Source organism: Delphinus delphis, chromosome 5 (assembly GCF_949987515.2).
Source record: "Delphinus delphis chromosome 5, mDelDel1.2, whole genome shotgun sequence".
Classification (NCBI taxonomy): Eukaryota; Metazoa; Chordata; class Mammalia; order Artiodactyla; family Delphinidae; genus Delphinus; species Delphinus delphis.
Genome location: NC_082687.1, coordinates 42635059 through 42662597, shown reverse-complemented (window position 1 = coordinate 42662597; position 27539 = coordinate 42635059). Strand labels below are relative to the sequence as shown.

The 27539-nt window shown below is 36.1% G+C and overlaps 1 protein-coding gene and 1 non-coding gene across 3 annotated transcripts in view; one reads left to right on the top strand and one right to left on the bottom strand.

Annotated features, from left to right (window-relative positions):
• CFAP299 (cilia and flagella associated protein 299) overlaps positions 1–27539 on the top strand; it is a 625888-nt gene that overhangs the window by 514537 nt on the left and 83812 nt on the right. For both annotated transcript variants that reach the window (XM_060011681.1, XM_060011680.1), the window contains one exon: positions 17329–17471. In XM_060011681.1, the coding sequence (XP_059867664.1) occupies positions 17329–17471 (143 nt within the window). The remainder of the gene's footprint in view (positions 1–17328; positions 17472–27539) is intronic.
• TRNAR-UCU (transfer RNA arginine (anticodon UCU)) lies at positions 16645–16717 on the bottom strand. Its single transcript has one exon. It is a non-coding gene; the product is annotated as a tRNA-Arg (tRNA).

Sequence of the window (27539 nt, the reverse complement as noted above, 5' to 3'; positions counted from 1 at the left end):
TGAAGCTGAAACTAACATACCATTGTAAAGCAATTATACTCCAATAAAGATGTTAAAAAAAGATATATAATAATTTTAGTAATACTATTTAAAATATATTGTTTAATTACTTGTTAGATGATCTTTCTTGAAGTGAAAGACAAGAATTATCCTATTTTTATAAATTAACAAGCTGAGATGGAGATATTGATTTTACCAGTGCCTATCAAAAGGGAAAAAAAGAGCTAAAGTAAGAGGTCACAAATATTTGACCTATAGTCCTTCTTGTGGTTCTTTAAATTCCATTGTAACCAAGTTATTGATTCATTGTGTTTTTCTAACACGTTAACTGAAAGTGTTGCCTAAACATTAGAGAAAACTAGTAGACTCTCACCTGCTGATTTTTTTTTAGGTATGTGGACATTTCTGCCTGTCCCAAATCCACAAATTCATCAAAATGTATTCATATCCCTCTCTTCCAATGCACCTATCCTGATTATGCCAGTCCACAGTGATATGGTTCTTCCAAAGATTTAAACTGTTTCTTTGGTAGATTGTTCATTTGGTAGGTACATGTGAGCTGCCTTGAATTATGCATTACTTTTTCTATGGATTAACATTTTCTTCCAAATGAATTGTGAACTACGTGGTGGCAAATGATATTCATTATGTTTCTTCGTATTCCTCTTGTGCTTATCATACTGTTCTGCCCCTTGTGGGTAATTATAGCACATTTGTTGGTTGCTCAGCAGTATCACACCCCCATCCTCCTCATCATTATCAGCATCATCCGTAAGCATTTACTGAGAAAATGACAAGTCATTGTCTAGAACAGCAAAGAATGTCCTCAGAAATGCTTAACACATGTTTTTCTTGCATCATACACAGGAAAGGAAATACTGTCTTGTACTGGTGAATTCATGGGCCAGTTATGAGCACAAAAAGGCAGTGTGATCTAATGAACATTTTAAGGGGTTAAAAAAAAATCAGGAGATCTGCCTCCTACTCCTTCAGGCCTTCACTAGCAGACTTAACTCTAGGCAAGCTAAGTTATCTTGGCCATTGTGCTGTTTCCTCACCCTGCAAAATTGCCCCTGTAGCAATTTCTTTCCTACATATACCACTAGGCTATACTGTGGGTATATTTAAAAAATAGAAGATAATTTATTTTTAAAAAGGTATATTTCTCATAAAAACCAAATTCTCTTTCATTGTCATCTTAAAATCACATTCTCAAATGGGAATTCCCAAGGGGATAAGTGGTTTTTAAAAGACATTCTCTGTGGAATCCCCAATTTAAAAATCCCCTGAATGTGTTTCAAGGTAATAAAAGTCCCTCCTCTGCTCTGTGGCTCCACACTAGAGCAATTTACTTGCCTTCCTTGCTTCTGAGACCTTGAAGTTTCTGGAAACATCCAAGAAACGATCAAGGTCCCAGCAAGGAAAACCCCAGCCCATGCTGAAGCCGAATTTATCTGAAGTGTTATTGTTGTACCCACTCTACAGATTGTACTCATTCTACAGATGACGAAACTGCCTTACAGGATTGTTGTGAGTTGCAAATGAGTAAATTTTTGTGCAAACCCTTATGCAAAGACATTGTTTTTAGGTGCTTAACTCAGGAAAATTGAAAAAGTTCATCTATTAATCTATCTGCTTTGCTGATGTTAATAGCTTCATGTTTATTAAAAATTCACAAATCTGACATTTCAGATTTGAGTGATCCACATTCAAATTCATGTTTTTCATAATCAAAATATGTGATTTGAACTAGATGCTGTATGTTATGCTTTAATCTTCATTAATTAATCTTCATTAATAAATAGCATCAACTATTTCTATGGCTATGACTATCAAAAATGTTTACATGTTTGATAGCCTTAAAGTGCCTAAACAAATCATACAGACAGAAAGGACTTGGATGACTTGATATTTTAAAATGATGTAAATATAAGTAGACAAGTTGGTATTTTGTTTTAAAAGTAGATGCTATTGGGTTATTTGGCATAATTATCATGGTTAAAAATAAAAGTATTTTAAATGGGCAGATAACAAAGATAAACACACATTTATTATTTTTTTAATCTTGAGATCACAATGTTGTATTTGCACATTACCCTTAAACCACATCCTGCATGTTTTGAATTTCAGAGAGTTTAGGATTAAGGGCAGTTCTTTTTATCTTATGCTTACTCTCAGAGTTTGTTTTGATTTTTTTTCCCTAGCATGATACATAAGAGTTTTAAGTTCTTTAAAGATCCTCTGGACTTATGAGCAAAGGAAGAAGAGGATCAAGATGATCTTATTTTTATTTAATATTTATTAAGCACACAAGTTATTCCAGAATTTTTGGAAAACACCAAACTAAAATAGCCTCAAAAAAAATGTTTACCTCTTAGATTTTTAGATTGAGATGTCTAAACATTCCTGCCACTTTCCTTTTACATATGAGGAAAATAAGTCACAAAATGCTTAAGTTGCTTATCTCTGGTCATATAGCTGGTTAAAGGCAGAGATTAGAAAAGCCCCTGATGCTTTCCCTCTTACCCAATCTAGACTCTTTCCACTATCCCAAACTGCCACTCATGACAACTAAATGTTTCCAAGAAGGATAAATATGTCATTATACATTAGAATGGAGGAAGGTTGACGGCAAAGATGGTGTCCTGTTCATCCATGTGCCTAGCACACAATAACAATAAACACTTTATAAACATACACTGAATAGTGGAGCTGCTGACCAGTGCTCACTTTGCTCTATCACATAGCAGTGGAATCAGTGCATCATCTTTGGCTGAGGTAGGCATCTTAATTGAAGCCTAGCTGTTCAATTAGCCTCGATTTTGTGGTCTCATGGGCAATAAAGGTCACAAACTCTTCCTATCTAGAAGGAAATAACCTCTAGAGCACTGGTCTTGAAGATCTCAATGCTCAAAGTGACCATACAAACGTCCCTGTGCAAATAACATTTTACAACGCCCCCAAGTTGATGTTCCAACACAGTCTCTGACTGTACTGTTCTGCTGCCCAGATGAGCAGACAAATCCACACAGGCTCATAAATTCCTATTATAACGTACTCCTTAAACAAGATTTTTAGAAACCAAGAAAGTAATTAAAATATTACAAAATTATGCTTGGTAATGTAAGGTACATCTAAGGTAGTATTACAGTTATATTTCAATCTAAATCCAAAAAATTATATTTGATCCCCAGACAACTAAAACTTGTGTGACAACAAACTTTCCCAATAGAATGCTAAGGTAATAATCCAGGCAAATGGGTACCCTCATTTAAAATGAGATTTTTGTCCCAAATCCCATGATGAGCGAAACTAAACCACACGAAGGATGCCTTTTTGTCTGTACTAGATTTTGTCTGAAGTGACCCAAGACACTTGAAATAGACTAAGAGGAACTTCTTGTCTCCTTTTCACACAAGCCGTCTTCTGTAATTCTTTGTTTACCAGGCTAATGAGAAAATCTTGGCAAGAAAACGAGCCAGAGGCGTGTTTCTAATTCTAATTCTAGCTCTGTCACATATAGCTATAACTTGGGGAAATTACTTCTCTCAAGTCACAGTTTTCTAATCAGTAAAGTGGAGGTGATAAGTGTGCTTGTTTGTTAGTTCATTGTGAGTACTAGATGAAATAATGCATGTGAAGTGTTTAGCATAGCGCATGGCCCAGTCTACACAGTGCATGACCCAGTTTGATCGTTTAATAAATATTAGATTTTAATAACAATAGCCGAAGCTTGGATGTGAGCTTAAATGGGATGTGGGAAGAGGATGCCTTTCAGCCACCTATAATCTTAGATGCAGGGTCACCTCGGGCACCTTAATAACAGTTGCCCTTTCACGTGATTCAGCCTAAATCCTTAGTCTGTGACACCACGTGTTGCCAACAGAACCTCCGAGTAATCAGGAATGTTCACTAGCGTTAAGTTTTCATTTCCTTCAGATGCTTTGCAGGAGTGGGTAGTGGATAGGATTTGAGGGTCTGGGGTATTCGTGCTAAATCCAATCTTACTATCATTTCTTCAACAATAATGTAAGTTAAATGCCAATTTGCTGTCTAAAACATGACTAAATAGAATTTATGGCTGTTGTGTTCATATTGGTTGCAGCAGCCTTCTAGTCCTGAAGGTTGGGACAAAGTCTTATACATCTCAGTTGTCTTTTCTGTTCCAACCTCCATTCTTATCACAGCACCATCTGCTCCAGCCCCATACTTTCTTCTCCAGAAGACCTTTTAAATTCTCCAGCGATGTCTTTAAATTAAAACTCATGGTACTCTGTTACATGAAACTACTCAGTGACTTCCTATTGCATTTTTTCCCATCTTTATTGGAGTATAATTGCTTTACAGTGTTGTGTTAGTTTCTGCTGTATAACAAAGTGAATCAGCTATATGTATGCATATATCCCCATATCCCCTCCCTCTTGAGCCTCCCTCCCACCCTCCCTATCCCACCACTCTAGGTGGTCACAAAGCACCGAGCTCATCTTCCTGTGCTATACAGCATCTTCCCACTAGCTATCTATTTTACATTTGGTATTGTCTATAAGTCAGTGCTACTCTCTCACTTCGTCCCAGCCTCCCCAGTGAGGTGGATGGACCTAGAGTCTGTCATACAGAGTGAAGTAAGTCAGAATGAGAAAAAGAAATACTGTATGCTAACACATATATGTGGAATCTAGAAAAATGGTACTGATGAACCTAGTGGCAAGGCAGGAATAAAGACGCAGACCTATCTCATTTAAATCAAATTGAAAGCCATTTTTAGAGCCCACTTAGCCTACAAAATTTAGGTCCTACTTAATCCTAAAATTTACCTCATGTCATCCCTTCCCCATCCACTTCTCTGTTCTCACAGTAATCCAGACACAATGACCTTCTTTCTATATTTTTGAACAAGCCAGGCGATTTCCTGTAAGAGGACCATTGCATTTGCTATTCCTTCTGCCTGGTATGTTATAACCTAGCATCTTCCCATGGCTTTTGTATTATTCAAGTTTCACTTAAAACATTTCCTCCTCAGAGAGGCCTGATTCAACCTCACTATCTAAAGTAGCTAGGTCCTTTCCAATTAATATCAACTTCATTGTTCTCACAGCACAGTATCTATACCTACAATTATTTGTTTACATATTTATGATTCTTCTTTCTCTACTGAAAAGCACTGTAGTGAGAGCAGGGACCTTATCTTATTCACCATTTATTATCAGTGTTTAGAACAGCGATCTGCTTATGGATTCTCAATAAATATTCATTAAACATGAGAATGAATGAATGACCTGAAATCTTTCTTTAGTAGTAGTCTCGTCCCCACTGACTCCCCGTCCCATACCTCTGAAATGTATTCAGCATTGAATATTGTTTAGGACTTCGCTACTTTTATATCAGTTAGCTTTTACCTAATCCCTTTAACTCTCCACATCAGGGGTCCCCAAACCCTGGCCTGTTAGGAACCGGGCCGCACAGCAGGAGGTGAGCAGTGGGCAAGTGAGCAAAGCTTCATCTGCCACTCCCCGTCGCTCACTTGCATTACCGCCTGGACCATTCCCACCAACGCTCGCATTACTGCCTGAACCATCTCTCGTGTTACTGCCTGAACCACCCTGCCCCCCACCATGCGTGGAAAAATTGCCTTCCACAAAACCGGTCCCTGGTGCCAAAAAGGTTGGGGACCACTTGTCCACATGGTCACCCTGCATTTCACATTCCAGGTAATGCTGCACAGGCTTCCTTTGTTCATTTGCTTATGATTGCTGGGTGGGGCAGCATCACCTCTCTTTGGGGGCTGAGGACAGAGAGGTGGACACTTACTAAACCCTTGGATAAGTTCTTGTTTCCTCCAGAAGGTACTCACTTCCAGGCAATGTTGATAGGCAATATCCTTTAGACCATGCACAATCTTGTATAGAAGGCAAAGTATGGCTGTGTGAGTTTTTACAATCCCACCATGTTCCTAATTGATACATAGGGTTGAGGACATCTTACTAGAGAATGTGCTCATTGTCATAACAACAATTTACAACTAATTTTGAGACATTCTTCCATGCTTGCTGGGAGGTGGTCTGGTGTTGGATAGAGCAAAGACTTGAGTTTGGAAACTTTCATTCGGAGTTCCAACTCGGCCTTTACTAGCTGTGAGTCCTTGGGCAAAATATAATATTTGTCTTATGTGATTAAAAAAATGAAAATAGAAATGCCTAACTTACTTAGTAGAAATACAAGTAAAGCCCCTGTCACATAGAGGACTATCAATAAATTGTGACTCTTATACTTTTCGCCATCAAGTGTGCATATGACTCATGCCCATTTTGAGGTTAACGTTTGGAAAGTGGGTAGAAGAAAGATATTTTTCTTCTCTCTTTTGTTCAGTTATGCATTTAATCAATAAACATTATCGTATGTCTTCTCTGTGCTGGACATGAGGCTTGACTGTGGAGGAACAAAGGTACATGATGGTAACATCCCTGATCACAAGCAGCTTACAGTCTAACAGGGGGACAGTCAAGAGACCAATAAGATACAGTATGATAGTTGAGAGGAGAGTTAAGAAATGGGTTCTGTGGAGATACTGCATAGGGGCAGAGGTCCACAAAATCCTCCAAGAAAATGAGTTCTAAGAATAAGAGAAAATGCCCAGATGGTAAAGGAGAAGAAGTTCCTTCCAGATTTCCATATGGAGAAGTTGCCTGTCTTCTTCATTAGACTGTGAACTCCATGAGGTCAGGTTCTTATTTCGTTCAGTATTGTATCTCCAGCACCTAGGACAGCGCCCGGTGCACACTGGTCTTTCAATAAGTATATTTGAATGAGCCCCTCCAAAGCAAAGTATGATTAACTCTGTTCGGAAGCCTATATTAAAAGATATAGATGAGTTTTTTAACTTCGAATTGTATGGAGACAATGAAAAAATTTTTTGAGGTTGACAGAATCCAGTCTATAATGAAAATGATAAATAATTTACTACACATTCATATTCAATGAATTATAGAACCTCACTATATAATGAGTTCAGATACCAATTTATAGTTTCTCCTCACTAAGGAAGTGGTTTTAACCCACAATTAGTCTTGTTAATTGAAGAGACTATGTTCTGGCTTTGTCATATCTTCATTGTCAGGATGCAGTTATCCCACTGGGATGACCATGTTCTGTCAGCCTCTCTTATTTCTGATTTCTTAGTCTTCAATCATGCCTGAAGCCCTTTGATCCAAACCAATAACACCATGCAAAATTCGAAGTGCCTATCAGCTTGCTAAAAAGAATCTATATGTGATGTCATAGTCATTTTTATCTTATTCCCTAAGCAATTGTATTATCCTTGCAAAATGAATGTTCCATCAATGTTAATGGTGGAAAGGAAGTAAAAATCCCTTTGTTCATAAGAATCACTTTGTTTTTGGAATCTGAATTGTAAAGGAAACCTCCCTTCCTGCCTGCCACCCCACGAGCATAGCAGAGGCTTCGTAGTCAAATGCTTGGGTACAAATCCCAGCATTATCACTAACTATTCCACATACATTGATTTTGTTTCTTCATAGCCTCTTCCATTATTCTCTCCACCCTACTCTCTACCTAGGGAGGCTGCTTCTATGGAGTACATGTATGGTATCAGGGATCTGGACCCAGTTAGATTTGGCCAATATGAGGCTCCAGCAGGAAGGTATTTATTCCCTTGATCCTCCTTCTGTGAGATTACCTATAGCTATCTATGTCCTTTGACATCAGTTATCTGCTCTGCTCCAGCACGCTCTCAGCCTGTGCATCTCTCCTTCCCTCTTGGGTTCTGATAAACTCTCCCACTTGGGGGTGAGGGAGAGGCCTGTGGTAGGGATAGTGTCAGTTTCAGTACTAGTAGCCCTGGCTTCATGAAGGATCCCTTGTGGTGACCATATATGCCATCCATTAATCCCTGCATACATACACAAATGTTGCCGTTGTTTTCTGTTGGACTTCTGTCTGATACGCTAACCATATAAGCCTGGGCCCTAGCTCCTCCTCTTGCTTTAGTTTTCTTATCTGTAAAATAGGATTAATAATGTTACCTACATTGTGGGACTTGTGTTAGGATTAAATGAGAGAAATTTTGGCACTTAGTAAACACTCTTTAAAAGTTAGCTCTTAGCACTAGTATTATTTTGTTACATGGTGACACTTTCTGTGAAGCATGATTAAATAAATAGCACGCTCGCAGTTTATCTTGTTGGACTTTGTTTAATCACCTCAAATCCAAAACCATGTTGGTTATACATGTTCTTTGAACCAAGGGCCAGGGGAGATATTAAACATACAAAGTTAGATAAAGATATAGTCTCCAGTCTCCAAGGACCTTGAACACTACAATATAAAATAGTAAGTGCAAAAAGAAAAATATTTTTTAAACTGTTATGGGAGCTCAGGTAACAAGCAGAGGAAATTCCCAAGATGCTTCTATTTTCACAGGGGAAAATCATTGAATGTGAGGGAAAAAAAGATATTTTTGAAAGTTTGAGGAGAGAAGATATAAAAAAATGGGAGTGTGGGAGAGGGGAAGAGCTTATCATAGACAATTATTATGCAAGCGCTATAGGTCCAAAGGAGTTTATGGTCATTAATATTTGTGAGAAGAGTCATTATAGTTTTCTTTTTTTCTTGCCAAACTCAGTCATAGCTATGCAAAAACAATAAAAGGAAAGTTGGGTCGAAACAGTACTGGAATTTTTTCAATGAGTGTAACAGGATATGTGCAAGGAATTTAAAGAGGTATGCAAGTGAACAATTATGATGCTCCACCATGGAATCTTAGCTGTATAAAGTGGAAAACGAGTATATAAAGAGGGTAGTAAACATTGAAACATGGTAGTTTAATGGATCAGCAGTTCCAAAGATCTGAAAGTGCTTCCAGATTATGTGAGCTAGAAAAATAGGAGGTGGAGGTTCAGAGAGTGGTATGTTTGGACAAAAGATTTTGGGGTCGTGTAGTTAAAGAAGAGTATGCATTCATTATAGAAAATTTAGAAAATATCATGCTATAGAAAAACATATACACTATACGCATACACATTTGTGTGTAAGGGTGTGTTTCTGAAGTATTACTTTCCATTATCCATCTATCACTCTACCAATGATATAAGATTTACTTTTTGTAACTTCATATCTAATAATGCAAGTTCTGCTGTTTATTCTTCCTTTTCAAAATTATCTTAGATAATGTTAACCACGATCTTCAAGGTAAAATTCTAAGGAATCAAAAGTACCCCACTGGTATTTTGCTTAAAATTTTAATACATTTATTTTATAATAATATATTTCCTTCAGCAATGTAGCCTCTTTGTTTAGTTTTTATGTTATTTTAGAAAAGTTTTTCATAAAAGATGTTTGGAAGAATGTTATAATTTTTAAAAAGCATACTGAAAATAAAGATTGTATGCACAATAGCTAATAGGTTATTTCTAGTGTGAAACCAAGCTATTTTTTTTGTGTGTAGATATTTTGTACTGGTTTTAGTTAGCTGTCTCTGATTTTCTAAGTAAATTATCATTCTATATACAAATATGATAATTTTTCTCCTTTCCAGTATTTAGAGCTTATATATACTTTTAATATTATTTTCATTCATTAAAATTTCCAGAACATTTTGGATACTAACAGTGAGATCGGACGTTCCTAAGTTCTTAACCTCACTGGTAATGCAAAGAAGAACCTTTTTAAATATGGACATTTTTGTAAGCTGGGAGAGAAAAAAAATTAATAAAGTCAATGATTCCCTTCAGAAATCAAATCTCCAACTGTCGAAATATGAGCAAAACTCTTAGGTTCTTTATGGTAAATAATTATAGATTGCAAAAAATAGCCACCATTCTTCACTTTGTCTTTTATCCGTGCCCCTTTGCAATGACACTTGGCAAGTGCTCCCATCAAGAAGAGAAGTCACTCTGCCTGCCTCTTGAATCTCAGCTGGCCTGTGACCTGCTTTGTGCAACAGGACGTGGAAGGAAAAGTCTGCTGGTTCTGAGAGTAAGCCTCCAACAGGGAGGACAAAAGCTGTCTTTCACATAACCCTGAGAAGTGTGTGAATAGTGAAAATATATGTCTAATCGCAAATGAATAAGAAGATATAGAATTTTGAAATAATTACCAGCATAAAAAATTCGGAAAATAACTTGTATCAGAGAAATTTATAGTGACAGACATTTTGAAATGTTAGAAAACAATTGTTTGTCCAAACTTAGACTCCATTTGCAAAATCATTTCTCTTCCAAAACAAAATAATTCTCTAAAACTAATGATTCATAAAGGCATTCCAGAGTCTTAAAATTCTAGGAGATAAAATTCTCTCTTCATTTGTCTTTATCAGGGAGCATGCTGACAGTCTCAGTGGGGGAGTCACCAGTACTTAGCTTGTCTGACAGCTTTCATACTCTGAAATGGATGTTTCAGTTTTTGTGCAGCAACATACTGCTTAGTGCGCTTTTTGTTTAACTGACTTTGGCTTCACTGTTGAAAAAGTCCCGTTTCGATGTATCAGGTTTATGCCTCCTCATTAGTGTTTGGCAAGAAAAATCAGGCAACACATGTACTCAACTCATAACAAGTTTATGAATTTGTATTTTAATCCACTTCTGGGAAAACACAAGCAGCCAGAGATCCAAATGATATATTAATGGTCTAAACTGTACTTTAATTCATCTTTTCCCAACACATGAGAAGTAATGAGGACCTAACTAAGCATTCCATAAGTCTTTTTATTCACATTTGAGGTCACAGACCATCTCAGTAAAATCTCAGGTTCCACATGCTCCTTGGTGTCTGACCCCCCACTTCCATTTCAGGAATGCTTGTATCTTGATATTGATCAATAGCTTGTTCTTGTGCTTTTCATTGTTGTTTTTGTTACTTAAAAAAAAAATCTGTGTCTTTTGCTTAGGTTGCAAATAAATGTAGACCATTATTCATGGTCTCAAATGAGTATCATTTGGTTTACTGAAATATTTGTGTTGGTTGTAACTTGAATTATTCTAGAAAAGATTAAAGGGTCTTATCTAAGGACTATGAGCATTTTGGAAGTTTTCCTCTTATAAACATAGCATCATCATTTAAAAGAGCCCTTCGATATATAAAGTATAGAGTTTTCATGTGTCTTTTGGGAAATTAACTCTGATTAAAAGGTTATTAGAATGAATAAGACCATATATTGTATGATTCCATTTATATGAAAAAAATATTCAGAAAAGGAAAGTCTATAGAGATACAAAGTAGATTAGTGATTGCCTGGGACTGGGGGTTGGAACAGGGTTAACTGCAAATGGGCACAAGGGATCTCTTTGGGGTGATGAAAATATTCTAAAGCTACATTGTGTTTCACAGCTCTAGAAATTTACTAGAAGTCATTGAATTATACACTTAAAACTTTAGAATGAATTTTATGTTATGTAAACTATACCTCAATAATGCTATTATATTTTTTAAAAGAAAAAGAAAGGTTAGTAGATAAGTTTAAAACAATTATTTATAACATTTTCTAATTCCTATTGAAACAACAGAGGTATCCAAATAAAAAAGCTTTCAGTTACTAAAATATGTCACACTCAAGCTGAAATAAACCTGGTTCTTCAAAGGGGCTCTGTTAACCTATTATATCCATTGTGGATGCCAGAATCATGATTTTACTGTCAATTAGGCCCATCCTGTATAATACCTGGAAAGATTGTTTAAATTTTAACTTCAAAATACATCCAAAGTTTTAACTGAGGATGACTAAATTTAACAAATGAATTGAACATGTACTGCAACCTAAACATAATTATACAAACTTAGGTAATGGAATTCTGATATGATCATTTCATTTCCTTATCCCAAAGGTATTGACAAAACTCTTAACACAGTATAACTACAATAATGACAATATAGTAAAATTTTTTTAAGCAATAGGTAATATTTACTGAGGTTTTATCATGTACTAGGCATTGTTATGTGCTTAGCAAAAATAGTCTTATTTAATTCACACAGCAACCCTAAGGGGCAGGTGTTATGACCATTTTGTGATAGAGGAAACTGAATCTTAAAAAGGATAACTAACTTACCAATGTCACAAAGTAAGTAGGTGGCAGGGTCGGCATTTGGATCCAGGTCTGTGTGTCCACTGCATGGTGGTTAGGAGCATGGGCTTCATGGGAAGTAGGTGTGTGAGTGTATGTGCCCCACTCTCTAGCTGCATGTCCTTTGGGAGGTTCCTCAAACTCTCAATGCTTTGAGGTCCTACATTTATAAAATGAGGATAATAATGCTATCTAGCCATTATATATATTTTAGAGAATTAAATAAGATGATAAATATAAAGCTAATATTTTGCTCAAAACATAGTGGGTTCTTAATAGATGATAGATAGTAATATTAATGGTAGGAGTAATTAGTATTCACGTTGGAGGAAAATACACATTTTATAAATGAACACATTAAATTAATTAATCAAGAGCATTAGTTAACTTCATTCTAATTCTCTACCTCTCACCTCTTCTGTCTTACTGTTTTTCTACTACCCTACACTGTGCTTTTTTATTAAATTAATTAATTAATTTATTTATTTATTTTTGGCTGTGTTGGGTCTTCATTGTTGTGTGCGGTCTTTCTCTAGTTGCAGTGAGCGGGGAACTACTCTTCGCGTGGTGTGCGGGCTTCTCATTGCAGTGGCTCATCTTTGTTGCAGAGCATGGGCTCTAGGCACGCAGGCTTCAGTAGTCGTGGCACGAGCACAGTAGTTATGACTCGCGGGCTCTAGAGCACAGGCTCAGAAGTTGTGGCACACGGGCTTAGTTGCTCTGCAGCATGTGGGATCTTCCTGGACCAGGGCTTGAGCCCATATACCCTGTACTGGCAGGTAGATTCTTAGCCACTGTGCCACCAGGGAAGTCCCTACACTGTGTTTTTTAATGATGCATTTCTAAAGTTAAATTTGTAATTTCCTGACTATCACCAATTACTATGCATCAACAGTTCTAACCAGATTTTTAAAATAATTTCATAAAACGTGTTATTCATTAGGAAGATTTCATTTTAGCAAATTTTTTTTAATTTTACTAAAAAGTTTTTTTAAAAAATATACTTTTACACATATGTAACCATACTTGGAAAGATATGAATAAAGTAATTTTCATTTGGTCTGTACAGATTTTTGTGAAAACAGCTCCTTCTGAATATTTTCCCAGGTCTAAAATTATAGAAATTTTAGTTGAACATTTTGTTTTTATTGAAAATAAAAGGAATCGTAGATACAATGATCACCAGAATTCCTGTTGGGAAAGAAACAGTATTTGCATGTTGTTTACAAATTGGGTGAATAGGGCAGAAGGTAAGGCTTTGGCAGCACCTAAATGTGAATTTAGCAGTTTCATGCAAGACAAAAGGAAGAGATTATTCTGTTACTCTGTAGAGTGGAAAGACAAACAGGTAGAAGGGAGAGGTTGCAAGAAGGCTTAACCACAATGTTATATCAGCTTCAGGTGTACCACATAGTAATTCCATATTTTTATAGATTATACTCCATACAAAGTCATAATAAAACATTGACTATGTTCCCTGTGCTGTATATTACATCCTTGTAATTTATTTATTTTATACCTAGTGGTTTATACCTCTTAATCCCCTTCATCTATTTTGCCCCTCTCCTCCCCCACTCCCCTCTGGTAACCACTAGTTTATTCTCTGTATCTGTGAGTCTGTTTCTTGTTTTTGTTATATTTGTTTTATTTTTTAGATAGACTGGGTAGACTGGGTAGCTTAAATAACAGAAATTTATTTTCTCATAGTTCTCAAGGCTAGAAGTCCAAAACAGATCAAGGTGTTGGCAGATTTGGTTTCTTCTGAGGCCTTTCTCCTTGCTTGCAGATGGTTCCTCTCACTGTGTCTTCACATGGTCTTTTCTCCATGCACACAACCCCCCAATGTCTCTCTGTGTGTCCAAATTTCCTCTTCTTATAAAGTCAGATTGCATTAGGGCCTACCCTAATGGGCTCATTTTTACTTAATTAACTCTTTAAAGGTCCTCTGTCTAAAACATTCTCTGAGGTACTCAGGGTTAGGTTTCAACATATGGATTCTGAGGGAACACAATACAGCCCATAATACTATCATTACATTTGTGTATTTTACTTGTCCTGCCTCTTCCAAATTTTTCCTCTCCCTTCTTGCCTTCTGTTTCATTGATTGATTGCTTTTTCCTCACTTTGTTTTATCCTCTAATAATTTAAAGATGATATACACTATCTCCTGTCATGACCCAAATTTATACATACATATTTAGCAAATTCTAAAGTTAATCAGTATAGCTGCCCTCATTCTAAAAAATTTAGACACTCCAACTTTAACTCTGACAACTTTCTCCAAACATACATTTATATAAAAAATTTTAGGCATACTGTTATTTTTATTACAGAAGATACTGTTAACATTTGTTTATATTGACCTATATATTTATAATATTTGATTCTATTCCTTATCTATTCTATTTTTTCTTATTATTCTACTCTTTATCTCTAACTTGCCAGCTGGAGTCACATTCTTTTGCCTGAAGTACATCCTGCAGAATTTCTTTGAGCAAGAGGCTGTTGTTAGCCAAGTCTCTTATTTATTTACTTATTTATTTATTTGGTCTAAAAAATCTATATATTGTTCACCATAAAAGTGTTTTCTCTGGATGTAACTCTGGAATGATTCTTCTTTTCTCTGAACACAGTGGAGATATTTTTTCATCCTTTATTTGTTTCTCAGCTTTATGTTGCTGCAATAGGTCCTGTTAGTCTCTCTATCTGAAAGACTGGATTTTGTTTCCTGTCACCCCCACCTGACATAATCATGAAATCTTTGCTGAGATTCTCTAAGGTTGGGCAAATACCTGCAAGACAAGGATGACTTTAGGGTTCTGCTTTCCTCTCTGGGCTCCTGCTTTCATTTATTTTTTGGACTCTGAGTATTCATCATTTTCTTGCCAGTGTATCAATGCATGTTACAAATGTTAAAATTTTTTAGATTTTATCCAGATTTCTTATTTGTTTTCAGCAGGAAGGTCAGTTACAATATCTGGTATGCTATTCTGCTAGAAGAATAAGGCTGGTCCATCTCTCATTTAAAGAGAGAAAGACAGAGAAACAGAGACAAAAACAGAGACAGAGAGAGACAGAGGAGCTTTCTTTTCTGTTAATAGAGTTCCATTTTGAAAGGAAAGGACTTATTTTGGATATTTTTCCCCCTCTCAGTCCCTGCATGATTTGCCTTACATCAGGAGCAGCCTTGATTGAATAAAGATTACAAGCACCTTTTGTATTACACATGAAATATGTATAGCTCATGGCCTTGTTTAAGTAGGGACAGCAAAGTTAGTTATTGGTTTAGTTGTGTGAGAATCTCAAGAAGTCTAAGTTACTATCCATTTAAATTTTGTGCTGTATAAACTAAAAACTAGGTGACTAAAAGCATGGAGAAATCCATATAAATTTAACTGGGAGTTACATGGGGGAAATGAGAAGGACTATGGATTGAGTTTATACACAATTGGGCACAGAAATAACAATGAATATTAGTTCATCCAGGCATATCTATGGGAAACATCACTAATCCAGTACAATCCTCCCTCCCCTTGGGCTAAGAAAGTGCCTCAGAATTCTTCTCAGCGCCCAATGCTGTTCCATAGTAAGCTGGAAGATGAAGCATCAGCAGAATAACAAATAATTCTAAGTTGTGTCTCTGTTCCTCCATTTTTCTGTTGGCATATTGTTAGCAACCTGTTTTCATAGGTGTAGCAGGGGAAAGAATTATTTCAATTTTCTAACTTCACCCTTTTGGAAACTCTGCTATCTGAGGCGACCTGTGTTAGTGCTCCCTATAATTGACTACACAAAGACCCAACAAGTAACAATCCAGTAATTGCTCAAGAGGAACAGGAAGGCTTGTTTACAGGTTCTTCCAAATATAGAACTTCTCCATGAAATTCTACATTTTGATCTAGATTTGGAAATGAATACATTATGAACTTTTCCAATTACACTTAGTGTTTTTTTCTTTTTCTTTTTTTCCTCCTAGAACTTGAGATCAATGTCTAATGGCTTAAGCAGGAAAAGACTACAATTCTTCTATTTGCATTACCTTGTTTCCACTTTAGGGTCTTTCTACCAGCTGTTCCCTTTTCCTGATAGGCTCCTATTCTAGATCTTTACAAGGCTTACCTCTTCTTAGCCTTCAAGTCTTGGCTTAAATACCTCCTCAAGGTCTTTTCTGATTACTCTACCCAAAGTAGCCTTCACCACCACCAACTCCTCTAGCCAACCATCTTCTTTATTTGCTTTATAACACTTATCCCTCACTGTAAGTATTGTTTTCTCTTCATGTCTATTGTCTGTCTCTGCTTACCTAAACATAAGTTCCAAGAGATCAGGACCTTTACTATCTTGCTTATCACTGTATCCTTGGCACATTCAACAGTGTCTCACATGTAGTAGCTGCTCAAAGATATTCGTGAAGGAATTGATACAAAGGAGAAATATGTACTTTCTGTATAGGTTTGACCTATAAAATTAATTTTCTAAAGAGATTTTAATTTGTAAAGAGATTTTTTTTAAGTGGTTCATTTTTTTTAAACTATTTATTTATTGGTCATGCTGTGCAGCATGTGGATCTTAGTTCCCTGAACAGGGATCAAACCTGCACCCACTGCAATAGAAGCACAGAGTCTTAACCACTGGACCACCAGGGAAGTCCCAAAAGATTTTAATTTGCAAAGAGATTTTAATTTTGTAGAGATTTTTTTTGACTCTTATGATAATAAAAAGAAGGGACCCCATTTTTCTATATATAACATAAAATATATAGCTGTTTAAATGGAAAAAGAATGTAATGATTAGAAGTACAAACACATGAGCCTGGGTTTTAATCTGAGCTTCTCAATTTACTAGCTGTGTGAGGTACTCAACCTCTCTGTTTTTCAGTTTTTTAACTTGCAAAATGATGACAAAGAGAAGACAATGGGACTGGGAAAAAAGTAAATAATGTTTTATTTTCAAATACTGAAAATAATATCTGTCCTTAGGAAGACTTCTATGAATTATTTATTGATATTGTTATATACACTTGCTATATATAAACATTATATGCATGTTCAGTTAACTTTTCATAAATTTCTTCACTGCCAGGAGAAAATAATAATACTTACCCCATAGGATCATGGTAAGTATGAAGCATAAAGCACTTAGAATAGGGTATAACACAGGTATCACTCAATAACTGTAGATTTTATTATCATGTAAAATTTACTGAAATGAGTTTTGTTCATTTACTCTCTGCATTCTCTATTTTTCTATGTACTAGTCCGTGATCTTTATTCGTGACAGAAATTCTCATGGGCAGGAGGTGTCAGGATACATTGACTATGCTCACAGGCTAAAGACTGAAGATTTTGAAGTCTACTTTAGTGGAAAAAAAAGACTTCTTCCAAGACCCACAGATATGAGGTAAGTTGTGCACATTTTTCACAACTTCAATAAGAGAGCAAGCTTCTCAGAGGTAAAGATAAGAATTTTTATTTTATTTTCTGGAACATTAATGTATATATAGCAGGAATGTGGTAAGAGTGGTTTGAATAAAAAGTAAATACATTTTAAAACAGGGAATGAACATAGATGCATATTTTCCATTAACAGCCTGAGGAAGGGAACTCTTCAGAGATGAGATAAGTAAATTCTCAGTGACATTCCTTTTAAATGATAAGTAGAGCCTAAAATTTGCTACTCTCACATGGCTCTTGCGCTACTTGGGACTTCATCTGTCTAAAAGCCTCAAGAGCAGTCCATGGAACACATTCCACATTCTCCTCCCACTTTTTTTTTTTTTTTTTTTTTTGGTCACCAACCAAAATCCAGGCCTCTGAGTAGCTCACCTTCATTTACTCTCACCACTGGCCTATTTGGGGATTTCTTCTACTCATGATTCTTTTTACTATTGACCCCTATCCTTTCCTCTGTAACCCTTATCCCACCACATAGGATCTACTCTACAAAGTCAACCTATTTATAGATCGGATCCTTCTACCACCTCCTGAATAGCTCTCAAGCTAAACTTTTTATTCTATACCTCTCACTTATCACAGAACACAAAAGTAGTAGCAGCATTCTGCTTTAACTCTCCACTGCCATATCCAGATTATTTAATACTTTTTTTAATTGGGGTATTAATGAGAACCTGCTGTATAGCACAGGGAACTCCACTTCACTGTACAGAAAATTATTTGACACTTTTAACAACACTATTCCTCTGACATTCCTGCCCTCTTGTGTCCATCCTTCTTGCTATTATCTAAAGACTTCATAACCCATCACCATTTCATGGACATACCCCTTTTCCTATCCAACCTAGATGCATAGCAAAATCATTTAACTTGACTCTTGCAATAATCCCAGCTGCCCATGTCTTTTTGTGCTTTGGTTGTATCTGCCCTGATGACCCTCAAAAGCAGATTGACCCAATTATCCTCTTGCTTGCACCGTTAGCTTGACCCCTGGGTAATGCAGAAGGAAATTTTAAGAAATTTCACAAAGGTGTGGATGGCTGCTACCAATAATTTATGGTCTCCAAACTCAGCCAGCCCCTTTTTGGCCCTCAGCCACCCATTTATTTGCTGTTTCTCAATTCGTAGTTTTACCATTCTCCCCCCCAAAATATTCTGAAGCTGCACCACTCTCTCAAAATCATTGTTCTCAACTGCTGACCCTGACTCCTGTCCATATTTGCCTCACATTTCACAGAGAACGTTAAGTCTAAACATAGAAACCAACACCTGATCTGTCTCTCTGTCAACCAAAATCAGCTTCCTCACTAGCTGGTGCCCCCCTCAGAGTGCCCTTCTGATTATTCCCAATCACAATTCCATTCTGGCTGCTACTGGCCCCTGGGCCCACCATCTATGTTCAGAACACATCTGCCCCTAACTCTTAGAACACCACATGCCCTCCTTCCCTCAGCCCACCTCTCAGAGGCCCAATTTTCTACACACTTGTCCACATTCTCCCAACACAGCAAGCCTTAGGCTTCCCCAAAGACCACGAGGGAGTATATGCCCTTAGAGTGACTCAGGCTTTTCTGGTAACATTTCTGAAATAAAATAAGTGGCTGCACTCTCTACTTTTTGAAACAGATTTTTTCTGGAAAAAAAATTAGTAGTTCATTTTTATTAAGTGAAATATTCCTTTATACATGCATCTACTCTCACCACACTTTTCCAGATTCAGAGAGAAAAGGACTCCTTGACTTGGTTAGACCTAATTTATTCAACTTGTTTTTTATCCTTTTCACCCTTCTTTTCACTGAAGCCATACTTTATCTATCGTTCTCTTTTTTTATATATATACATTCTCAAACTGACTCTCCCAACTGGCTCTTTTATCTTGCCTCTAAACATGCTGGAACAATTTCTATATTAAAGAAAAGAAATCCTCTACCTCTCTTATAATTTCCTGCTAAGCTCCTCAAAAGAACAAGTGTCTCCAACTCTCACTTCTCATGTAGGTGCTAACCCATTGTAATTAGCCCTCTGCCACCGTTATTTTTTTTTATTATTATTATTATTATTTTTTGTGGTACGCAGGCCTCTCACTGCTATGGCCTCTCCCGTTGCGGAGCACAGGCTCCGGACGCGCAGGCTCAGCGGCCATGGCTCACGGGCCTAGCCGCTCCGCGGCATGTGGAATCTTCCCGGACCGGGACACGAACCCGTGTCCCCTGCATCGGCAGGCGAACTCTCAACCACTGCGCCACCAGGGAAGCCCCTGCCACCGTTATTCAAATGAAACAATTCCTGCTAAAATCACCAGTGACTGCCAATTTCAAAATCTTATGCACTATTTTTATTTCTCATCTTATTTAACTTCTCGACATTATTTAATTACTGTTGGTTAATCCTTATGCTGATTAATTCTTTCTTCTCAAAACTATTCAAATATTCTAACATTTTATGTCAGAATCTCTCATTGAACTCTCCCCTTGTTTATTTCATGCATGTTGGTAATCACCAGGGTTCATCCTTGGACTTCTTTTCTTACCATATGCATTCTCTTGAGTGATTTGATCACTTTTCTGGTAAACTATAACCCTAGCACAGATCTCTTCTTTATTTAAGACTCAATTATCCTATTGCTCACTTGAGAACCTTCTGGGTATCCCATTAGCATCTAGAACTTATTTTCAAAATTAAAATCATTTTTATCTGTGAAGCCTACTGTTGCTTCTGTGTCCCCTTTCTTGGCAAATAGTACCACCCTGGTAACCCAAGGCAAAATCCAAATGTTATCCTAGACCTCTTCCTCGCCATCACCACCACCTCTATAACTAATGATTTACTAAAAATACTAGATTCTGTTATATTAAAAGCTTTGTTTATATTAAAGCAAATATACAATGTCATTTCACTTGTAAACACTTCAGTATGAATCTTCATGTGATAACATTTTAAATAAAACCATCATGACATTATACCTAACAAAATAATTCCTTAATTTCATCTAATACCTAGTTAGTCCTTATTCATACTTCATTGACTATCTTAAAGTTATCTTTCCATAGCTGGTTTGACCAAATCAAAATCCAAATAATATTGTGTTATTCTTTTACTTTATAACAGCCCCCTTCCTTCTTTTTATCTTTTATGCTGTGATTTGTTGGAGAAACTAGGTCATTTGTCCTAAGAAATGTCATATTCTAAAAGTGACTGATCGTGCTCATGCTGTTGTTTGTTACACACTCCCTCTATCCTCCTATTTCCTGTCAACTGGCTTGATGAAATTCAGTTTCAATTATTTTTAGGTAAGTTTTTTTTTTTAATGTGAAACTCTGTGAGTTTGATCAGTGGGTTCAGGTGGTGTCAGTCTGATGACTCTATTATAAAGTTCCCATCAAATTTCACCCAGTGGTTTTAGCATACAATAATGAAGTCTACCTAAATGTTTTTACTAAGGTTTGTATAGTGATGATTTTCTAATTCCATCATTCATTCTGCATTTTTTAACTAGAATTCTTCCACAGAGAATAACTTTTCCTCATTGTTTATTTGATTGCCCTGAAATGGAATTCAATTCATGCAGAAAGACAAAATAAATGTTTCATTATTTTCCTTAGTTTATGAAAAAATGCAAAGCCGAAAGCACAAGAGTATACAGATAGTGCCAAATTGTTTTCAAAGTGATTATGCTATTTTATATCCACCAAAAATACTATATAAGTGCTCTCATTAGCCCTCATCCTTACCAACACATGACATCTACAAACTTTTTTTTCCACTGTGCTAAGTTCTAAATGATCTCTCATGGTGGTCTTAATTTTTATTTTTGTGATTACTAGTCAGATTGGGGATCTTTTATTGGTTGTTCATTTCCTTTCTTTGAAGTATCTATTAAGACTTTTCCTCATTTTTTCTATTGGTTATTTATTCTTCCTTTTCTTATAAATTGTAGGAGTTCCTTTTGTTTTTTTGAATATTGATTAATCCTTTGCCTCTTATATATATTGAAAAATATAATCTTCCAGTATGTAATTCTCCTTTCACTTCCTTTACATGGACTTTTGATAGTCAGAAGTCAGAAGTTTTGATAGATTAGTTCATTTTATTAATCTTTTCCTCAGAGGTTTGCATTTTTTGTGTTTTGTTTAACAAATTCCTACCTTTCTGGAAGTCATAAAGATATTGTCCTATAAAGTACTGTGGTTTTGCTTTTTATTTTATATCTTTAACCTACCTGAACTTAAAACTATATATGGTGGTTAGGTAAGGGTGCACTTTTTGTTTTTGTCTTCCATATGACTAATAATGTGTCCTAGCAACATTTATTGAAAAGTCCACTGTCCCTTCTCCCACATCTGCAACACCATTTGTGTCAAAAGTTGAGTTCTGTATGTGCTGGGTTGTTTCTGGGCTCACTCTTTTGTTTTACTAGTCTCTCCTTAAAATAATAAAATCTTACTCATTTGTTATATGTTCATAATAATTCTTGATATAAAGAAAGGCAATTTCTCCATCTGGTTTTTCTTTTTCAAGCGTATCTAGTCTATGCTTGTCCCTTACTCTCTCATATAAATTTAGTCAACTTCAAATATTCACACACACAAAATGGTGTAATTTTGATTGGAACTGCTTTCAAGTTATGACCAATGTACCACTGATTGACATCTTTATGGTATTAAGTCTTCCATTTATTTATTTACATTTATTTATGCCCCTTTAATGTCTTTTAATGATATTTTATAATTTTCTCAATTAGAGAGCTTTTGTCATTTTGGGTTTTTTTTCCTCCTCGGTGCCAGATTTCTGAGCTTTCAAACAAAATTAGCTCTATTACGAAGATCCCACTGTAAAACTTTACCATGTTGAGTTTAATTTACGCCATCCATCAGAATCATACTTCAGATTTTTCACTCAAGAGATTTCATGCCATTAAATGACTTAAACAGTTGTTACTAGAGGAAAAAAATATCTTTGGTATCTATAATTCCACACTTAGTTTGATTCAGAACTAAAACAAAGACTTTATAAAGCTTTCAAAAGGTCCCTTTCTATTTACTTATCTTTTGACATGCTGTTTTATTCTCTGTAGGAAGAGACAGTAGTTCTGTGATTAGAATCCTGCCTTGCATTTTTACTGTGGAAAACATAAATATGAGCAGACAGCTGCAACTGTTATGAAATGCAGCAGTAGAAAGGGCCGAGAACTTGATCACCTTGTCAATTCAGACTTCCTCTTGACCATGTGTTTACAATTCAGTACCTTCCTTTGGGCATGATTGTGAATAAACTATAAGCAAATAGCATGTTACCATTTACCAAGTTCCTTTATACTTCCCTAGAACAACTTTGTGAAATAGGTTCAACAAGCATTATTCTTAACATCTGAGGGAGGATAAAAGAGGATGAATCACTTGCTAAAGTTCACAAGTGAAACAGTGATAAGTGAGAACAAGTTCTTAGGAATTCACTGCTTACTTCCAAAACACTCTTCTAGGTTTAAAAGCGTTTGTATCCTGAGGACATTTGCACTATGTAGAATCCTTGAGTTACATTCTGCCCCACATTTAGCTGCTTAAATTTCTGTATTTATGTATTGTTGAACAAAGATCTAAGGTCTGCCTGTCGAGCTCTACCGATCCCTCAAATAGAATCGTCAGGAGGAAATGAAAAAGTTCTCTTTGTGTTTCTCTTTGGAGAGTCCATGAAATATTCATACCCTTGACCGAGGAATGCCCCTAAATACTAAAGCTTAGAGAGGTATTATTGTCAAATTTCCCTTGCCGTCCCATTGTCTGTTTTATTAAAACGTTGAACGTGCCAAATCTCTGAAGTTAGAACTATAAAGTTGCACTTATCCTGTGCTTAAACGCATTCTCATGAAAGCATCTGGTAACATATTGGCAGGTTGTGAAGTTTAAAAAAAAAAAGGAGTAAATGACTCAGTGCTTCTACAAGGGGTATATAAAATATTGCCTATTTTAAAGTTATTAATATTATTCCACATCTAAATATGGTGACCAAACATTAGAATATCAATTTAGTCTCTTCAACAGATATTTGCTAAATTTGAAAGAGAAGGGAGTGCTTTGGGGGGCGAAAGTGCTGATTGAAGAAGACTTGCCATAACCATCTAGCTCCTAGATATTCAAAGCGTGGTCCATGGACCAGGAGCACTGACACCACCTGAGAGCCTGTAAGAAGTGAAGGATCTCAGGCTCTATCCCAACCAGTGAAGCAGAAATGGCATTTTAACATGATCCCCCAAATTTCAATATGCATATTAAAGTTTGAGAAGCATACTGTAGACCTATGCTGCCCAGTAGGGTCGCCACTAGCCATATATGACTATTGAGTACTTTCAGTGTAACTAACCCTGAATTAAGATGTGCTGTAAGTGTAAAATACACACCTGATTTTGAAGACATCATAAAAATATAAAATATGTTATTAATAAATTTACATTCACTATGTGTTAACATAATAATATGCTAGATATATTGAGTTAAATGAGATATATTATTAAAATTATTTCCACCTATTTCTTCTTACTTGTTTTTAGTGTGGCTACTAGAAAATTCAAAATGACATATATGGCTCATGTTTATGGCTCACCTTATACACACACACACACACACACACACACACACACACACACACACACAGCACTGTTCTGGTCTGCTGGTCCCCAACCCAGAGGTTCACTCCCATCCTGATCTTTAGGACCAATACTGATCTTAGGTAGGTGTGATACAAGAAGTCATAAACTAGAGATCACCATTTAATAGGGTCTGGCTGCAGACATGTTTTATTTGCCCTGCACAATATATTTAAAAGTTCTGTCAATGTCAATGTTCTAGAAACAGGAAACGTCACATAAAATATCTTTGAGTTGCAGATTCTCCTAAAAACTGATAAGGTCTTCCCACACTGAGCCTACATTCTCTCATTCCAGCCATGATCTTGAATTAAATAGAAGCTGCTCCGTGAGATGGGGTATGTTCTCACCAGATTAACAGAGACTTGCCCACTCATACTAACTGCACAGTCATCCTTGAGTCACTCATTCAGATAACACCTATCAGATTCTTCTAGGCATTTGAGTTTGTGACTTCCGGTCTAAATTCCCACCTTAGGTTTTTAAAGTCATATTTGCCATTAGCCCAGTCATGATCTCCTTTGCTATACCCCTCTGGGTGGGTTTAACTTCAGCCCTTGGGCTCTCTCAGGTTGTTCCATACCACTGTGACTGGTCTGAGTCAAAGCCTGAGATGGTTATGATGCTGATAAAAATTAACTGAGAGCTTACCGTGCACAAGGCACTGTGCTAAATAATTTATATACATCATTTCACTTACTCTTTACAACAACCTTGTGGGTTAGGAATATTTTTCACATTTTAACATCAAAGAACATGCATCATAATGGTGTTAATTGGCTTAACCAAAGTTACACATAGACGGTTGCACTCAAAATCCAGGACCAAATAGAGATCTGTGGAACCCCAGATGTCATGATTTTGCTCCGGACGCGCAGGCTTAGCGGCCATGGCTCACGGGCCCAGCCACTCCGCAGCATGTGGGACCTTCCTGGGCCGGGGCACGAACCCGTGTCCCCTGCATCGGCAGGCAGACTCTCAACCACTGCGCCACCAGGGGAGCCCCATGATTTTTTTTTAATCGATGCTACATGATTCTACTTTAGGACTTTGTCATGAAAAGATATTTTCCCCTTTAGTATCATATCCATATCCTAGTCATTGTCATATATTTCTTTTGCAGATGTGTATCTGACTTGACAAGACCTAATTTGGGGTTGTTTTTCAGAACTTTAAGCAATCCTGCTATCCATGGTTAAGACTGGGGAATTTCAGCCATCCTGTACCCACCCTTGCCACTTCCTCCTTTCATTGAGCTTGGCAGAAAACAACTCTTTGTACTTGACCAGGCTTTTATTTTCAGTCACTATGAGTAAGAATTATAGTGTCCCACAGCTTTGTGTGTGGAAGAGCTCAGGACAGAATTAAAAGTGGCCTTTAATTGTGGCTTCAGCCTAAAAATCTTTAGGGAAAAAAATGGCCCTGACTTGTTGAACCTCAGTTACGTTCCAGGATACTTTTAGAATCTATTCATATCCTCTGAACTGTGGTTCACATATTTTTTGTAATATCTACATGGAATTCTTTTACAAATAAATTTAATTTTCCAATACTTAACTCATTTTAGTTTTTCCTTATCCAAAGGTAAACACTAACTACTATCTCTCATGGAAGACTCAAGGATGGAGAAGAGAGATCTGAAAGATGGACCTCCTTCTGTTGGTCTATAAAACCCAAATATACGAGAATAGTTCCTACTGAATTCCTACTGAAATATCTGTCTACATTATTCTATGGTAGAATTCTATCTAGGCTGTTTGGCTCATTGCCTTAAAAAAAGTCAGAATCCCAGAGCAATTATCTGGTAGTATCTTTAATTGTCTAGAATGTGTTTCCCTGAAGATTGTGTCTCTGGGTAAACCTTAAGTGAATAATTAGAGATCTGAGACAACCTCTAGTTCACTGACAACATTTACTGTGGTTGTGACAGTATTATTCTTTACACAAGATTTTTTCCAGCATTTAAAAAAATTTGGTAAAATATACATAGCATAAAATTTACCATTTTAACCATTTTTAAGTGTACTGTCCAGTGGCATTAAGTACATTCAAACTGTGCAACTCTTCCAACTTTTATTATAAAATTTAAAAAATTTTTGAAAAGTTTGAATAACAGTACAATAAATGCCAATATACTCACAACCTACACTGAACAACTGTTAACATTTTTCCAAATGTGCTTTATCTTTCTTTTGTATGTTGCTGTGTGTGTATGTGTGTGTGTACCATTTTAAAGTAGCTTGCAGATTTACCCCTAAATGTTTCACCATTCATGTCCTAAGAATAACAGCATTCTCCTATATAACATTACCATTATCATATACAAGAAAATTAATAATTATTTCCTATTATTATCTAATATCCTGCTCATATTCAAATTTTCCTAATTGTTCCAAAAAGTGTTTTGTAGCTGGTTTTGTGAACCTTCATCCAAACAGTGTACAAAAATTGCATTACTTATGTATTTTGACCCTCTTTTATTCTAAGATAGCACCTTCTCCCCTACTTTCCAACAAGGTATTTTTTTCTTGGTCGTGATATTGTTTTTCTAAAGAGATAAGGCCAGTTGCCTTTTACATTGTCCTGTATTCTGGATTTGTCTGATTGTTTCCTTGGAGTATTATTTGATTTGCTTCTCTCATATCTGTATTTTCTTTAAACTGGGAAATAAGTCTAAAAGCTTGATTGTATTAAGTGTAAATATTTTTTCAGTAAGAATTCTCTATTGGTGACAACTATGTATTGCATCATATCAGAAGGTGCTTAATGTCAAATTGTTTTATAGTTAGTGATACTCAATTTGACCCCTTAGTTAAAGAAGAATTATTAAATATTTCTTCTGAAAAGCTATATTTTATTTTCCTTGGGAAAATTTTATAGTAGCTAAACTAGTATGAACTAACATTTATGTATTTGTTTATTTCCTATTTAAAATCTATGTTTTTTAAAAGAAAGACTATTAGTAGCAAATTAACCTTGATATCCAGAGTTTTTTCATTTAATTTTCTAAATCAGAATAAAGGACAGTATTTGTTATAACAGAATTCAAATAAAGTTATACTGTAGAGCTGTCAGAAATCATAAACAATTTCTAATATGTAGATAAACTGTGCACCAAAACTGCACTTATTTATGGAACTCAGAACCATTTTCCTAGAGAAACTATCAGTCCATTTCCTAGGTCAGCTCACAAAATGCCAAACCCATTATTTCTTTTGAAAAATTAATTTTGTTTTATGTAGCAAAAAGAAACTCTGTGACAGCAAATAATGTCTCCACCCTCTTGCAAGTTCCCTGCCTCACGTATATGGTGACCATCCCATTTGGGTTAATTAAATAAGTAGGGACACTCCATGATAATCTTCCTTCAGATAA